Raw genomic sequence first — 16,889 nt, 5'->3', positions numbered from 1 at the left:
TCTGAATTTTTTTTTTTTCTTAACATTCAACATCCGTACATACTGTAGCAGATACAACATAGCTTGAGAGATGTAATGCCTTTTTTTCCCATTGTTTCAGTTTTGCATCTACCATAGGGGGTCCCACCTTTTAGTTACTAAAATGAAGAAAAATAATTCTTACTCTTTTCCTTAGTTCACTATGTGTTGAAAAGAGTAGTGGTATACTTTGAAAATCTCACAGCATTGTATTGCATTATGTAATTTGTATATCTGTCCATCCTGTATTGACTTTGCCATAGGAGAGACAAATGATTACTTTAAAGTCTATCCTGATTCTGAATCTGTTTGCTGGAGTTTAACAGTTTGCTATAGACAGAAATGCAAACTTGAAGTAAGCAATTAAATTATCTTAAATGAGCCATGAGAAACATTGCCTTTTGTATTTTATTGATAATACAGTAGTTTTCTGTGGCATAAAACCAAATCTTTGTACAGTCTTAATGTGTATGGTACTTATATGGCAAATGTAGCTTTGCAGCTCTGTTTTTTCCTTTCTCATCCTTTTTTTTTTTTTTTTTTTTTAGACCAGGAGTGCCAAATTTTTCCTTGGTGAGAGCTAAACTGTGATTTCAGCTAAAAGTATAAGACTAATTAGTAAGAAAGAAAATTATAAATCTTCATGAGCTGCTTAATTTTAAAATTCTATTTAAATTAGATATTTTAATTCTTACTTTTTTTAGCATGTTAGATACTTCGTATAACAAGTACTGAGCTCTGGATGACCACCTAAAATTAAAAGATGAAGCACCTAATTTCTGAAGCTTCTTTTCTTGTTTATTTCTACTTAATTTTGTCTGCAAGTTTTGTTTTATACCTTTTGTTAGTTCCTGCCTAACCTTCAGAATTTTGCCCTTGTGTCCTTGTATGGTCATCATTTTAGAGTCCTTTAGACTTCTTGCCATTGGACACCTCAAGGTTTTAAAGATTTTGAAAAGCTCTTGAAAATAGCTTCTTAATTTATTTTTAATTTTTAATATTTATTTTCAGTATTATGTTGGTAGCCACAAACACTAGAAACTTGCTTGACTTTTTTTAAACTAATTATAATTCCATAAACCAGGATTTCAGCCAAGGTACAATGTCCCATTCTACATCCATGAGCTACATTTAAGTGATGTATTTAACTGTAAAATAATACATTTATATGTGTTGTATGTATACATTTTAAATGCATTTAATGTAGGTTGTGCATAATGAAAAAATAATTTGTGTATATTGATTGTAAAGGTAAAGATTGCAGTGTGTTACGCATAAAAGTAGAAAATGAAATGCTGGTACTAAAGTTATATGGATGATGCAGCCTTTCAAACGTGAGTTACATTATGTCAGTTTATTCAGAATGATACATATAAACCAAAGATACATTTTTTGGATGCGTTTATGCTGAAAAAATATAATGTACCTTTTAATAAATGCATTTAAATATTTTTTTTTCTTCTGCAAATATTGTATTTGACTGTTGCAGATGCTAACAAAACAACTGGAGGTGTTAGGTTTAGCTGAGAAGCCTCAGTTGGTCACTCGCTTTCAGGAAGTTTTCCGATCCATGTGGTCTGTGAATGGTGATTCTGTCAGTAAAATTTATGCTGGAACTGGAGCCCTTGAAGGAAAAGCTAAGGTAAAGTACATTTTAATAAAAAGCCTCAGCAGTGTTCCATATGGGGTTAAAAAAAAAATCTGTCATTAATATAACTACTATGAGATTTTCTTTTTTAAAATATGCTTTTGTTGTAATCCTAAAAAACCCAACTAAGCAAACTAAACAAAAAAAAACCACATTAAGAGGTTGGTTGTGTTGACAGCCAGATCATGTTTCAGTACATCCTTTCTCAGTCATGTCCATGCCTCTCAGATAACACCATTCTGTAGGAAAGGATGAGGCTCAAACCTTTTTTTGCTTTAGATCGTAGTTCAGAAAAATGTATATTCAAATCAGCTTTAGTTTCTTTGAATATTTTCATTTTTTTCTCCGTACCTTTACCTCCTATTGTTTCAGTTTCATTCACTATATCTCCTTTCTTTTAAAATGTGTTTCACTGAATGTTGTTGTTCATGCTTTTAGTGTTTATTAACAGTGTTAAAATTTAACAGGTTGCAGCTGGGTGCTTTTTGTTTGCATGTTCCTCCAGCTATTTCTTTTTAGTTTTGCTGTTACTGAAAGAACCCAAATTCTGTTTCTACCTTGCTTTCTGATGTTACGATAATAATTCTGTACTATGTTACAGTGTAACACTTTCTCTTCAACTTTTTTTGTCTTTGATACCCGAGTTGTTCAGATTTTCTAATGCTGTCTTTTTTTTTTTTTTTTCCCCCTAACGGTGTTGCTTTTTTGTTTCCATAATTCTGTCTCTATCAGGTGATACCTGTCAAGACAAACAAATATTGGCCCATAGCAATTTTTGCCCTTAGTTCCTTCAAGAATTTCTTTTCATACCGTTCTTTTTATTCAAGAATGTGCTGCTTCTCATTTGATACTCTATACTATGTACTCAATTGTTTCGTTTTTCCATCACTTACTCATTCAAACCATATCAAGATTCTTCTCTGCCCATGTACAGGGCATCGCAGTAAGCTACCTAAAAGGAAAATAAGTCAAACAGTCTTGTTGCTTATTCTACCTTTAATTGATACATACGAGATGCTTTCATTTAGGAATTGCTTGTATTTTAGTATAGAATGGAATTTGGTTAAAGATGCTTAGTTTTATTTTCTCACAAAAATGTCATCCAGACTGTCAGGAAAACTACAGTAAGTATCTTATGGGGTGTCTCCCCTTCTCCTGACTTTCTTATTCAACCTTACTTGTTTTTTTTCCCTAAATTAATACTTTTCTGCCATTTGTTTGGCTACTTTTTTTTTTTTTTTTTTTTTTTTTACTTTATAAAATGCATTTACCATATTTACACTTCCATTTTTAATCTGTAAAATACAGAGGACATTTACTGTGCTGTCTTTGTAACAATATGGAATAGTCAATCATTGTCCCAGGCATCCCTGCACTGGTGCAACTGTTAATGAGGACCACATCTCATGAATCAAATACAGCATCCCTGGTAGAACTGCATGTATTCAAAGATCTTTACTACTTGCAAAGCCATACAATATTTGCCATTCTTTCAGTGAATCTTGACCAGGTCACTACTCCATATGTTCTTGAGCACTCTGATAATATATTTCAAAACGTAGTTTTTAGGTTGCAATTCTTATTCTGATTTCTCAAATGAAAAGTTTGATGTTTGAAATGTTTCCATTTCTTGCTTATCTGTTTCAAGAGAACTTAGAAGTAAAAATATGGAAATTTAGGATAGGAGAAAAATATTTTAACCTTAAATATGTTAATGTACATTTCTGTACTGAAAACCAGTCCTTTTTAAAGTGTTATAATGCTCATTACATCTAACTCCTTACCTACTCTTTCTTTTGCTTTCTCTGGGTTCCTTTCAATTAATTGCCTGATATGTGAATGGTGAGTGTGGTTTTTTTGGATCATGTCATAAGTTACACATTTTCTGACAGAAAGGAAGCAGCATCCTATTAAAATCCTGTTGCAATAGTATGCTCCCCAACACCTCATCCGCATTGTCTTCCAAAAATCATGGTGCCAATTTATTACTACTATCCTTGACAAAAGAGTAGTTTCTTTCTTGTTGTCTACTACAATTAATAAACTAAATGGTGGATTGGTTTTATAGTTTTCTTAAGCTTTTGTCTTTTTTCTTATGCATATAAGGGCCTTCATGAACAATGCAAGCTGTAAACTTCGAATATTTTTTGTAATAATATAATACCATGCAGCATCCCTGATGGAGAACAGTCTATATCTCATATAAATGTAATAGTATCTGTTTACATACACCTCACAGGCAAAATACACATAAGTGCATGAGACACAGTAAACCCTGTAATCAAGGAAATGTCTTTGTGCCTGTGAAATCATTGGCAGTGCTGTGTACACAGATTAACACTGCTGGGTTTGTTAATTGACAGGACTTGTTAATTACATTATCCTCGAGGTGTCTGACCTACAGAGAATATCTGTAGTAGCTGTACATCTCTTGGAGATTATCCTTTAGTTCAGGTAGCTGGACACTGTCCTTTTGGAGCATTGTTGAAACGTGCCACTTGCGTGCAGTGTGTGCAATGACAGTGTCTTCTTACATATGTAGCTATAGATTGGTGTATATGTTCCTTCTGGGATACTGCATGAGATTTGCATGTTATTTTAAAAAGTTAAGGAATCTTAAGAAGTTGAAGCTATCCCTTTTTTAACACAGATATTTCAGAATATGAATTCTGAACTAATATGCTCATATGTGCATACACATACATATTCATGTATCATGATATTTGGACTCAAGTGCTTGCTCATCTCTCACTATTTGGGGAAAAACCCAAAAATCCTGTATCATGGTCTAAACATGGCACTATATCAATTTAATTTTTGATTACCAAAGGTTTAGGGGGAAAAAAAAATTCCCCTCCCTGCAGTGTTTTGTTTAATTTAAATAATTTAAACTGGAATAATCTGGTTGTTAGATATGCCTTCAAGATATTACTGTGTTGTTTAGCATTTGGAAAAAAAACTACACATAGTACAATAGGCTAGGAAGATTTTATTTAACACTTAGGGAAGGAAATTGCCTTAGTTTTAAAAATCTTTAATGCCATTTTCAAATATGTTACTGAATATTGCCAATGTTTTTGTGAGCGGTGTCCAACATAAAATATTTTATACATGTTCCTCCCTAACAGGCTGGGAAGCTGAAGGATGGTGCTCGTTCTGTGACCAGAACGATCCAAAATAACTTTTTTGATAGCTCCAAGCAGGAGGCCATTGATGTTTTGTTATTGGGAAATACCCTAAATAGTGATTTAGCAGATAAAGCACGGGCTCTCTTAACCACCAGCAGTTTACGCGGTATGTGTCTTTCAGGATTTTAATCTGTCTGATAACTATATAGTGTAAGAAAGCTGTATGGAGTCTATTTTCAAAGCAGTATTGGAAAGTATAAATACTATTTTATATTCTCTTGGCTTATTAAAAGATGAAAGTTACTTCTGCTTTACTAATATTATCACACTAACACACTGCAGTAATTTCATCAATATTTTGTTCATGTCTGGTGGTGTAATAGGTGAATATTTGCAGAGCATATTTGTCAGAACTTTACAGTAGATGCATGTTAGATATGTTTTGTTCAGTTCTTCAAGTCCATTTATAGCAAGTGTTAATCATGACAATTACATGCAGAATTTGGGAAAAATCATGATTTTTTAAAACATTGGGTTTTTTGATTTTTAATTTGATCTGTCATGTCAGTGAAGAAATTCTTACTGTGGTGTTAAACTAGATACAAAGCAGTTATTCTTTTTTCAAGCTTAATATTGCCAGTATTTATCTTTGTTTTGGTTTCTAAGGTACTGAGGAATAAAAGGAGTTTTGGTAATGGAAGAAGATTTAAGATAACAGAAGCTATCAGAGAATTCCTGATGAATGATTTTCCATCACAAAATGTTTTTTTTGTGAGAAGAAATCTTTCCCAGGAATGTGTGCACCACAGAGGCTTGTCGGGCTGTGGGTGAAATTCTACATCAAAATCAAAGAGAGATTTCACTATGAAGCTCTGCTTAGGCAGAGTAGCCTTGTGGGACTTGGCGGGGTCTGGTTACAAGCAGCTGTTTCACCTAATCAGAACAGGGAGCTGAACTACAGCATCCTGCATCCCCAAACAGAGGTGTAGCCTCCATGGTCCCTAGGACTGCAGTCATGTCCCATCCTTCTGCAGGCCTCATGGCCAGGGACATAGTAAGTGGGCCAGGTGTAGGGCTGGGTTTAGAGTGTTCTCCTGGGATAGAAAAGATAGAGGAGCTAATTCTTGGGCAAAGAAGGAACTTAAATTTGAATCCTCTTTACAAGATCCCAGGTAAGAGTGTCCTAAATGGTGAGTTATTGCCATTTTTAGAGGTTAATAACATTCTTAATTTTTTCTTTCCTTTTTTTTTTTTCTCTTTCTCCTGGACACTTGTCAACCTAGAATGGAATAAATGTGTCAAAGCTTCAGTGGCACAATAAAAAAAATGTTGCCTAGTTATAGTCTTTGTCTTGTGGGTATTGATTTATTCCCTATGTGGAACCTGAAAGACTGTTTTCCTTTTATTTCTTTACCACAAGATTTCCTGTTATTTTAACTTTTCCTGCATCTGAAACCTGCTGAATGTGCCTCACCTCAGAATTAGTAGAAAGTAATTTTTGCTTCTTCTCACTTTCTCTGTGAATGCAGGGTGTCCTTTCAATATTTGCAGCTCCTGTCAGCTGAGGAATATGAATCCCTCTTCACTGAACATAATGTCTTTGTGTTGTCTACTAGGTGGTGAATTAATTAGAGAGATACTTCATCATATGTAAATCTATTATTAATAAAGCAGAAAAGAGAATTTCTTAATACTGTTGTGGAACTTTAGATTTTGCAGCATAAAAGATGTTTTAACTTAGGCAAACAGTTATGTGTAATAAATTGTATATTACAGCATGTTCTCTTACATATTGCTGTAAAACTTTAAAAAAATGTTGCTTATTTGACTATTTTTTTTCTTATTTCCTTCTTGCTGCATCCGTAGTTTCAGAGCAATCATTACAATCAGGTATAGTATAGTAAATTAAGCTGTAAATATCTGAATGGCTGTTGTTCTTCTCTGGCTTTTTTCTTGTGCCTATTTGCATAATATTTGGTTGTGGGCTTATGTTTTCCTAGTAGGGTTTGGATCTGGCATTTGTCCCCCAAAATCCTTTAATCAAAAAAAAGCTCTTTAATACAAGAAAAGTGAAAATACAAGGGGTGAAAAATGTTGCAGTTGTGCTTGGGTGTTATGAAAAGAGGCAACCAATTCTTTGACTTTTATTTTTGCAAATGCTTTATTCTAGCTGTAGAGGAATTTGCTTTTTTTTTAATCTGGTTTGGGACCTTCTATATTTTTGTTTTGTCTAAATGTTTTATTTAGGATAAGAGGTAAAATTCTTCAGTACAATTTGTAACTTCATCTTACTTGCCATTAGAAAGCTCTACCTGCTTGTGTTCTTGCATGAGACGGACTGATTTTGTAGTATCTCCAGCAAAGGCTACTGTTGTAGTGGAGTGATCTGAAATAATGCGCTGACACTTAAGTTTTATGGAGCAAAAGTACAATCAAAACCACTGAGATACAGCTACCTCTGCACGTGAGGTAGCTATGAAGGTATTAGAGCATCTACTTAGGTAAAACTCTTGAGGAAGAGAAGGCTTGAAGAGGGAACTTCATAGTTAATTCCTAATATTCTACTTTGAGACTTTGCGGTAGTATCTTGACCAATGTCTGTGATGTTGAGCTTAAAATGGGAGAGGTTGGCTTTGGAGGATTCAGCTATACTGTGAACATGAAGAAGTATACATAGCAAGAACGTGTAGAGATGAGCTAGATAAGAAAAAATGACATGAAAGATCTCTGTAGTTTAAGAAGCTTCTGAAAACCCTTAGTTATTATCATTGTAAGTGAGCAACATAACGCCTTGGAACTTTGTTTTAAGCATTTTCCAATTCTTAGTGGAAACTCTCCTTTTTGTTATACCTTAAGCTATTTATATGAAGCTGCCCCATTTAGGGAGATGTGATAGATACTTATTAGATGTTTTTAAGGGAGAGCCGTGAGTACTTGTCGGCTGTGCAACACTTCATCATCTCCTTGTTCCCAGAAACTGTTATTTAAAATAGAATGTTTATAATACTGTGTGTTCAGATTTTAATACACGTTGAGAAAATTTAAATGGTCGTTTCTGAGCTAGTGTCTTAAATAGGCTTAACTTTGCTACCTTTTGGAAGTAGTTTCAGTGAAACCAGATCAGATGCTTAGTTTCTGTGTGAGAGGAAAAAGTACATGCTTAATACCTGGGGAAATGAAGAGAGCGGAGGAGGGAAAGAAACAAGGAAGCTCTTAATTGTTCAGACAAGTCCCCCATTTTAAGGGAACAGTGAAATTGTGCACAGTATCGCCTGAACCTGTGTGCACAGGTAGTAGCCACTAGCCCAGGGTAGAGAAGATTGACAGGGGAGGATCCTTGGAAGAAAGCCTGGAGGATTTGTTGTTGGTTAGACTGTTGTTCAAATACACCTGAAGTGTTTAAAGCCGCACTTTTTTTTTTTCCCCTCCTTGGAAAATCAGTTCAACTATAATCTGTACTTTTGAGCTTTAAATATTTTTTTTTCCCCTTTACATTCATCTCAGCTTTGCTTTTTCTGTTAGTGCTTCATTGTATCTACTTAACTCTTACTGAGTACGTAAATAATGAAATCTGAGTGACAGGTAATACACACCTGAAATTAACTTATTCACTGACATTTTATCAGTGTTAAAACCTGGATTAAACAGTCACATTGTCATTTATGGCATTACCATCTAGACTATATCAGCCTAGCTTGCAACTCATGAAGAGTCATACATGTCAACTATTAATTTCCTGATGTAACATTTCACTGTGGATTTCATCTGGATACAAATTGCATGTATTTAAACATATCCGCAGTAATTTGGATGTTATAGTAAACCAGTTCAATCAAGTTCAATTGCACACAATAACTTATAAAGAATTTTAAATTAATATTCCTTTTGTAGAAATGATTGCCAACTGTCTGCTTGCTTTTTTTCTGCAAAATAACAGAAAATGTAATTGATTAGATTTTTAACATTGCAGAGGGAGAGACAATTTTGTTGAAAAAGATAAATAACTAGAAACATGTAGGAAAATAATGTATGTGGGAGGCTTAGGAACTCTGCAAAACAATTGGTTCACTCAGTATTTTGGAAAACATGAAAAATTATTTTCTTCTTTTTTATTTATTCTAATTTTTATAGTTTAGCAAGCTTGCTAGTTTAAAGGTATAAATTTCATGTTTGTAATAAGTATGTTGTCAGTTCACTTCTAAAGTTAGATTCTATCCTGGTAAGATTTTTCACATTAGGAGTTCATGACAATAGCAGGATTTAAATAGGCAATAATTCAATTTTGCAGCTTTTCTTAAAAGCTACTTGGTAGCAAATATTAATTATTTGGAGTAACTATTTAAAATTAATTTGAAAATTGCTAAATTTGCAAAATAAAAGAAGGAACTGAAGTGGAGAGAATAAAAGTCCAAACTCTGCTTTTAAACTTGCTCAGAGTACTACAAAGGCTAATCTGTGCAAATCTTCAAAGCTGTCTGTGATGCTGTTTTGGGTTCCTTGGGTTCAGCTTATCTTTAGGATTATTTGGGTACCTATATGTATTGTGGCTACAGCATTTCTTGGATTGGTTTCTCTTCAGTGGTCAGGTGCTTGGGTGGCTTCTGTCCTTGACACTCAGAGGCTTTTCTGGCATTTGGTGGACTTCTTGACTTGACTGTTACCTAGTGTGTAGAAATATTCAGAAATAGACTCGGTATTTGGCTCTCACCTGAAGATGTAAAATATTCTGTTGGCTCCTTGCTGTTTTCCTGACTTCATTTACCTGGATTACGATAAGGAAAGCATGATCCCAAGCATGATCTGCTTGTAGTACCCAAGAAGACACCAGTCAGTTCATTGGTTTTTATATGTGGTTAGCCCATATATGGATATATGATTTGTTCAGCAGTGAAAGAGTTCACAAACAACAAAAACAATGTATTATTTTCTTCTGTTGTTTCCAGTTTGTTTCAAAACTATGAAGGCTAGAGAATCCCTGATTTTTGTTTTAACTGGGTAGCCAAGAATCTATGGCAAAGATTATAAACTCAAAAAGAATAACTAAAAAAGACAACATCTCACTAATCATCCTGTTTTGGGGATTTGAATGAAAGTATTGTGCCCCATAGCTGACCATTTTGCAAGACAGCAGACAGTGAAGAGAAGAATTCTATCTAATATTGTTTATATGATTCTTACAGAGTCTCATAACCATAAGAGTATTCAAAATAGGTAAATTAATACCATTTCGGTAAAGTACAATGCAAAAAAAATACTGTTTACACCTGATGCAATTTTTATTCCGCTGAGATGAAAGAAAAAAAGGAGAGTGATTGAAAACAATAGTCTTATCTGTTTGTTTGCATTAGGAACTATATCTGTATGAATATAGAAACAAGGTAGAAACAAGTCACAGAGAAGAACTCATATGACAGAAAAATTAGTTTAATTGTTTTGAATCCTAGCCCACTGTCCTCACTAGAGCAGAATCTTAGGAATTCAGCTGACCTAAAAAAAAAGTAAATTCAGATTTGTGTCTTAAATAGACATATTTTAATATGATAAAATAATGTACATTATCTATTTTAGTACATGTAGTATATCAGTCATTTTTACGCTTCTAGAAGTTAAGGTAACTGTAAGTTGTTCTTGTAATGGAAATCAAATTTCATAAAAGTAATCTGTGAAAATGTGGTAGATACCTGTGTTGGCATGTATGAAAAATAATGGTTTCCATAGAGAATCACAGATAGGGTGGAATAATGACAGATGTTTATAAAACATAGAAATGATGTTCCTTTATTATATTATTTTCATAGATATTACTTTGAACAGATTACTACTGTCTTTCAGTCAGTCACTATCCTAGCCAGACAAGTTATATGTCTGCAAATGTACTTTCCCTTGTGAAAAGCTGCATTCATCTTGCTTTCACAGTTTAACTTTCTATATGTCTATGCATGGATTTGTTGCCATTTTTTTAAGGGAAAGATCTCATTGCCAAGTTTTCTAAATTCTAGATAAAAATAATGTCTTTTCAAATGTTTTGCAGCATCTGTAAAAGTGCTAAAGAGTATGTGCGAAAACTTTTATAAGTATGCAAAACCGAAAAAAATTAGAGTCTGCGTCGGGACATGGAATGTCAATGGGGGGAAGCAGTTTCGAAGTATTGCCTTTAGAAATCAGACCCTCACTGACTGGCTTCTAGATGCACCAAAGTTAGCTGGTATTCATGAATTCCAAGGTAGGATTTGTATTCTGTCAATTTTTTATTGAAAACTAATCTTTCATTATTAGATCATAAACATTAAAATAGATATATGAGGTCTTGGTTCTTAAGTTAATTATGAATTACAAATAGCTTTTTAAATATTTAAATGCAGATCGTAAAAGCAAGCCTGTAGACATATTTGCCATTGGATTTGAAGAAATGGTGGAGTTAAATGCAGGAAACATTGTGAATGCCAGGTAGGTGATACAATCTATACAGTACTAGTTTATTTGATAATCACATTTTTTGAGTACAATGTTACTTAAATTTTTTTTTCTCCTGTTTCGTAAAGGTTAGAATTAGTCTGGATTAATTTTTGACTGTATTCCAGTTCTCTCTGACAGTTTCTGTGCCAGGATTGCAGTCTTCATCTCAGCTTTCCCTAGCAAAGCTGTGGTCACTTAAATCATGTGTAATGTAATCTCAAGGATGCAAACAGTCAGTCAGTACTTGACCATATTTTGGATTGCACCATCAGCAGCCCCTCAACTTTTTCCTTCATTTAACACTTTGAAGGAATTTACCTCCAATGCCTGTAGTGTTCTGGAGTCTCTGTGCCTTCCTACTGCTGGGAACAGCAAGTCCCGTGAAATTCCTTCCAAAAGCATGTATTGTTGGTATGCCTTTATATAGTGTCTTGCATCAGATTCTGATCTGTATAAAGCAAGGCTTCCTTCCATACTGTCAGTGTGTTATGTCATTCCATCTACTAAATGTATATGTTACCGTGTAGTGATGAAGTCTTTATGTGTAGTGCTACGATCTATTCACGTTGTCTATTATTTACTCTGCCATTTTGCATATTTTTTGGTGTTTAGCAAGCTTTAACTTACTGGAAAAAGCATCTAAAGCCTATAACACTGCTAGCCTTTGCACAGGCTTTTGTCTTGATGACAGAGCAGCAGTTTGTCATCCCCTAATTTCACACTATATCTAATTAATGCTGTTTCCAGTTATGATATTTTTCATTTATATCCAATACTAGCTCTGTAAACCATTGTCTATCAGGTCTCCAAGGAAGTTTCTTCTTGATCTAAGACCATGGACATCTCTGTTTTCTAATATTGACCGAGCTCTCAGCTAGGAAGTAACTCCCTAGAAAAATTCTTAGGTTTTCCTCCTCTAGGCTAGCCTCAGAAATACAGGAAAGAGTGCCCTGGCTCCTAACATTATCTGTGGTGTTGAGAAAAGTGAGGCAGCATTTTATGAGCCTGAATTTGAAATGATGATGTCATGACAGTCTATAGCCTATGTCTCTGCTAAGAGGCATTTGAGCACAATTCACAACTTGGCTTTGGCTTACTACTATCTCAGGGTTTAGTTAAGGTTATTGTATGAAGTTTATTCAACTGGATCAATTGTTTAGCTACTTGTTAAATTTGATTTATTTTAAAACTGGCATTTTTACTCTCACTGCTAGCACAACCAATCAGAAGCTCTGGGCTGCTGAACTGCAGAAGACTATATCAAGAGATTACAAGTATGTGCTGCTGGCTTCTGAGCAGTTGGTGGGTGTCTGCCTTTTTGTGTTCATCAGGCCCCAGCATGCTCCTTTTATCAGGTCAGTGAAGACACAGATGTGCCCAAGTTGGGTCACCCTCAGGTTTACTTTGTATTGCAGATTAACATACAAGAGTACAAAGAAGCATATGGGACTCTAAAAGCTGTTCCATCTTCTGGGGAACTAGTTGCTTAAATTCTTTTATCTTAGTTTTTAAATAAATGCCTCATCAGTTGCCAAGAAAGCTTAAAAAGCTGAAGTGTTATATTGTTACCTGCTCAGTATTTGTTGGCATTTTAAAAACAGCCCAATGGCCTTACTGCTGAAAGAACAATGTGAAAATGTTCTCTTACCAACATAACATCGTACTCTGACATACTTAAAGGTGTTAACTTCTGTGTGATTGTATCTGAAGGCCTAATTGTTGTTTAACTCTTCTAGGGATGTTGCTGTTGATACTGTAAAGACTGGCATGGGAGGAGCCACTGGCAATAAAGGTGCAGTAGCAATTCGGATGTTGTTTCATACATCCAGTCTTTGCTTTGTCTGCAGTCATTTTGCTGCAGGGCAATCACAAGTTAAAGAGAGAAATGAAGACTTCATAGAAATAGCTCGCAAGCTCAGCTTTCCAATGGTAAGCAACAGTGTTCAAATTCTGTAATGCATGAGAAGTTAAATCCTCTGAGCTCTAGCAGTGTCATCCAAAAATTCTATTTATTTTTTCTTCCTACACAGATTCCTGTGGAAATCAATTTTTCTTGGATTAGAGGTCTCAGAGATAATTAAGTTCCCACAATTTTTATTGAAATAGATGACTGCAGAAAGAATAGACCTTTCCAGTGCAATGAGTGATGGAGATGATGAAGCAGGAATTTACTTGCATTTGGCATCAAAGATTTAGCATACGAAGGAGACCTTACAGATTCCTGATGTGCAGTAGAACTTTTGTCAGCACTGGAGTTAATGAACTATGAGAAAAAAAATCCATGAGAAACAGCACTATTTTCAGTACAAAGACTGATTTTTTGCTAATTCATTTTAAATTATTTACTCATTTTTGTCAAGTTGGATTGTACAGTTCTGTACTGTATTCTCCTAAAGGATTATCAAACACCAAATAAATACTTAGTCATTTTATCAGTGCAACAAAATGCTTCTTGAGGATTAAAGCTGTCTTAAATTTTGTAGTCAGACTGTCCTGTGTTAGTTTCTATGGCACCCTACAGGAGTCTGACATCTTATTTTACAGGGTTATTTAATTTCTAAATTTGTCTCCATGGTCATGCTTCAGTTTTTCTTAAAAGTATTGTATTCTTGCGGTCCCCAGAAGCAGTTTTCTAGATCCTACTGGTTTAATCTACCAGTGTATCTGCTTTGATTTACTTAAGGGCAATGGAAAAATCAAAACAAAGAGGGAAGTGAAAGTTCTCACTTTAAACTCTAGACTTTGTTTAAACTAACAGAGGCCTTCTGTCTCACCCCAGCCTTGAAAATTGTATGTAACTGAAAAGTCTTCAAATAAATCTGAATAAAGCCCTCAATGTGCAGTTTACCAGGATATTGTACCACAAGATCCTAGGGTGGTGGTTTTTTCTCCTTTCTAACCTCTTTGTGACACAGGTAGCAGTCATCATCTTAGAGCAGACTTCTAAAACAGAGCAAAATGATGAAGAGTTTTAGAATCCAATTCAGATAATTCATGTTGCTTTAGAAATGCAAACTACATAAGAAATGTTACTTTTTTCACATTATATACGTGTGAATACCATACAGCTGCCTATGTGGTTCTAACCATATGAACACTAAATGCTAAGATGTACTTCAGTTGTCCACATTAGCTAGAAATGTCATGTATTTTACGATTAAAAATAGAACTTCTGCATCTGTAAGTAGTAAATTTGTGTCTTGGTTGTTTTTAACTTCATTGTTTGCTTCTGTTTACAGGGAAGAATGCTCTTTTCCCATGACTATATCTTTTGGTGTGGTGACTTTAATTATCGAATAGATATTCCTAATGAGGAGGTTAAAGAACTAATACGACAACAGAACTGGGATCCCCTGATAGCAGGAGACCAACTTATCAATCAAAAAAATTCTGGACAGGTATCTTAAAAATGTTGCCATGCTTAAGAATACTTTCTTTTGGCTTTAGAAAAACACTTTTCTGTTGTTCTGCTGTAAATCTATATCCTCAACATGTTTTACTTATCACTTTGGTCCAGATAGTGGAGTGGAAGGGTGGGACACAGTAATACTTGGTAACTTATTCCTAGTAATGGCCTGAAGAGGCAGTGATACAAATAGAGTGACTAGATGTAGGAGTGAGGTTTTTCTTTTTCTCCTGAAAAAAAAGAAAATGCTATCTAATCTTTTTAGAACTCTGTGTTGAGTTTAGTAATTATAATATTTTTTCTTTTTTTCAGGTGCAACTATTTAAAAATATTTATAGAAATTGTTTTGCTAATGTTACTGCTTACTTTAAATTGATAGTAATAGGTCTAATGCTGTTACTGTCATTCTATTTGAAAAATAAATAGTCCAAATGGTACCCTTTCTACTTAGAAAGAAACAGAGTACAGTATAATAAAATCTGAGGAGGGCTTCAGATTTTAGATTTTTAGGGTTTCTTGGGAGGCAGCATGTAGCAATTAAAGGAATATTTGTAGTGAATCAAATTCTGTGTGAAAGTCTGTATTCTTTCTTTCCAGCTTTATGTGGGAATGCTGTAGATGGTAAAACGAGAGACAATCCTCTGTTGTTCATTTTGTCTGCTTGCCAGCACTTTGATCATGAGCAGTGTTTTTTCTGAATTGGAGTTCTCTTCCATTTGTTGTGCTGGTGTCTTGTGCACCAGAACAGGAGGAAAAACACTTGATAATTTTTAATATATGTATTTTTTACAGCTCAGTTTCTAAAGAAAAAGAGACATAGGTTTAAATGGGCAGACAGCATGATTATCTGTGAGTTCAACCAAAACAAGAGAGGTAGAGATGTCTTGGGGACACTTACAGCAGCTATAAAGCTGGAAAGATCTATGGAAACTACCAGAATATTAAAAAAACCTCAAAATAGTCTCCTGGCTGGGGAGAAAGGGTACTATTGCACTGTTGAGGTAATATTCCATTATTTAGAAGTGGCTGGCGGGGCAGCAGGTTTTATCAGCTGGCTAGCAAGGGGAACTCCACAGTTGTTGCACGTAGCTGTTAACCAGTCTGTCTACTGTTCAGGAAAGGTATTTACATAGCACATTTCTTCATAAAAGTAGGTTAAGAAATAATTACCGAAGGCAAATAAATTAATAAATTGTCTCAGAAGTTGGAGATCTTCTAACATTCTGACATTGGTCTTCTGACATTGAATTTTAAATGGACTGGATTTCAATTTTTGTTTCCAACAAGAAAAGCAGGCAAACCTGTCACTTGATGCAGTCTTGACTATAAGATCTGAGTTAGATTTATATGTTACAGATCTCTGATGTGAAGTAAAACTGCCTGTACGAGATTAAACTCAAGACGAGCTGGTTAAGTTAACTAAAGGGTTTTTAGCTTACGTCTAGCTTAAATACTTAAGGAGTGAGGAAATCTGGCTTTCTAGGGGCTTGTGTCAGCTGGCTGTGTCTGTTGGAAAGTACCTAATGGTGGATTTTTTAAATTAGAATCATAGAATAGTTTGGGTTGGAAGGGACCTTTCAAGGGCACCTAGTCCAACCCCCCTGCAAAGAGCAGGGACATCTTCAACCAGATCAGGTTGCTCAGAGCCCCGTCCAACCTGGCCTTGAATGTTTCCAGGGATGGGGCATCCACCACCTCTCTGGGCAACCTGTGCCAGTGTTCCACTACCCTCACTGTAAAAATTTTTTTCCTTGTGTCTAGTCTTATGTCTACCTCCTTCTGTTTTAAAACGATTACCCCTCATCCTATTGCAACAGGCCCTGATGAAGAGTTTCTCCCCATCTTTCTTGTAGGCCCCCTTGAGGTACTGGAGGACCGCTATAAGGTCTCCCTGGTGTCTCCTCTTCTCCAGGCTGAACAGCCCCAACTCTCAGCCTGTCCTCACAGAAGAGGTGCTCCAGCCCTCTGATAATTTTCGTTTCAATTGACTCTGTATCTCTAAATACCACATGTAGTCTTGGCAGATAATTTCATGTGATTATTTCTTTTTATTCTGTTTTCCTATTCACTTAAGAAGTGGTGATACTATCTCTCTAATCTTTCAGCTCATATTAAATGTATTGATTCTAAGGACTCGTTTTTCTTTTTTTTTCCCTTACCTCACCAAAAAAAATAGGAGTTATCTTGAGTTAATTTGGGGAAATGCTTTGTATGTTCAGATAGGTACATAAAA

General features: G+C 35.0%; 1 protein-coding gene across 11 annotated transcripts in view; it reads left to right on the top strand.

The window, feature by feature from the left end:
• The window catches only part of SYNJ1 (synaptojanin 1), a 66,940-nt gene that overhangs the window by 23,704 nt on the left and 26,347 nt on the right, over positions 1-16,889 (top strand). For 9 of the 11 annotated variants that reach the window (XR_015260868.1, XM_086764655.1, XM_086764647.1 and 6 more), the window contains exons 11-18: positions 1,508-1,660; positions 4,795-4,960; positions 6,661-6,684; positions 10,826-11,017; positions 11,157-11,241; positions 12,465-12,605; positions 12,987-13,179; positions 14,490-14,648. Coding sequence is in view for 10 of the 11 variants with exons in the window: in XM_086764655.1 (XP_086620781.1) it covers positions 1,508-1,660; positions 4,795-4,960; positions 6,661-6,684; positions 10,826-11,017; positions 11,157-11,241; positions 12,465-12,605; positions 12,987-13,179; positions 14,490-14,648 (1,113 nt within the window). In the remaining variant the exon portion in view is untranslated. The remainder of the gene's footprint in view (positions 1-1,507; positions 1,661-4,794; positions 4,961-6,660; positions 6,685-10,825; positions 11,018-11,156; positions 11,242-12,464; positions 12,606-12,986; positions 13,180-14,489; positions 14,649-16,889) is intronic. The other 2 variants (XM_086764699.1, XM_086764706.1) reach the window with 1 other exon arrangement.

The sequence above is a fragment of the Chlamydotis macqueenii genome, chromosome 1 (genome assembly GCF_036417535.1).
Source record: "Chlamydotis macqueenii isolate bChlMac1 chromosome 1, bChlMac1.mat, whole genome shotgun sequence".
In the NCBI taxonomy this organism is placed as follows: domain Eukaryota; kingdom Metazoa; phylum Chordata; class Aves; order Otidiformes; family Otididae; genus Chlamydotis; species Chlamydotis macqueenii.
The sequence above is the reverse complement of the archived record's forward strand: the minus strand, read 5'-3'. Positions and strand labels throughout refer to the sequence as shown.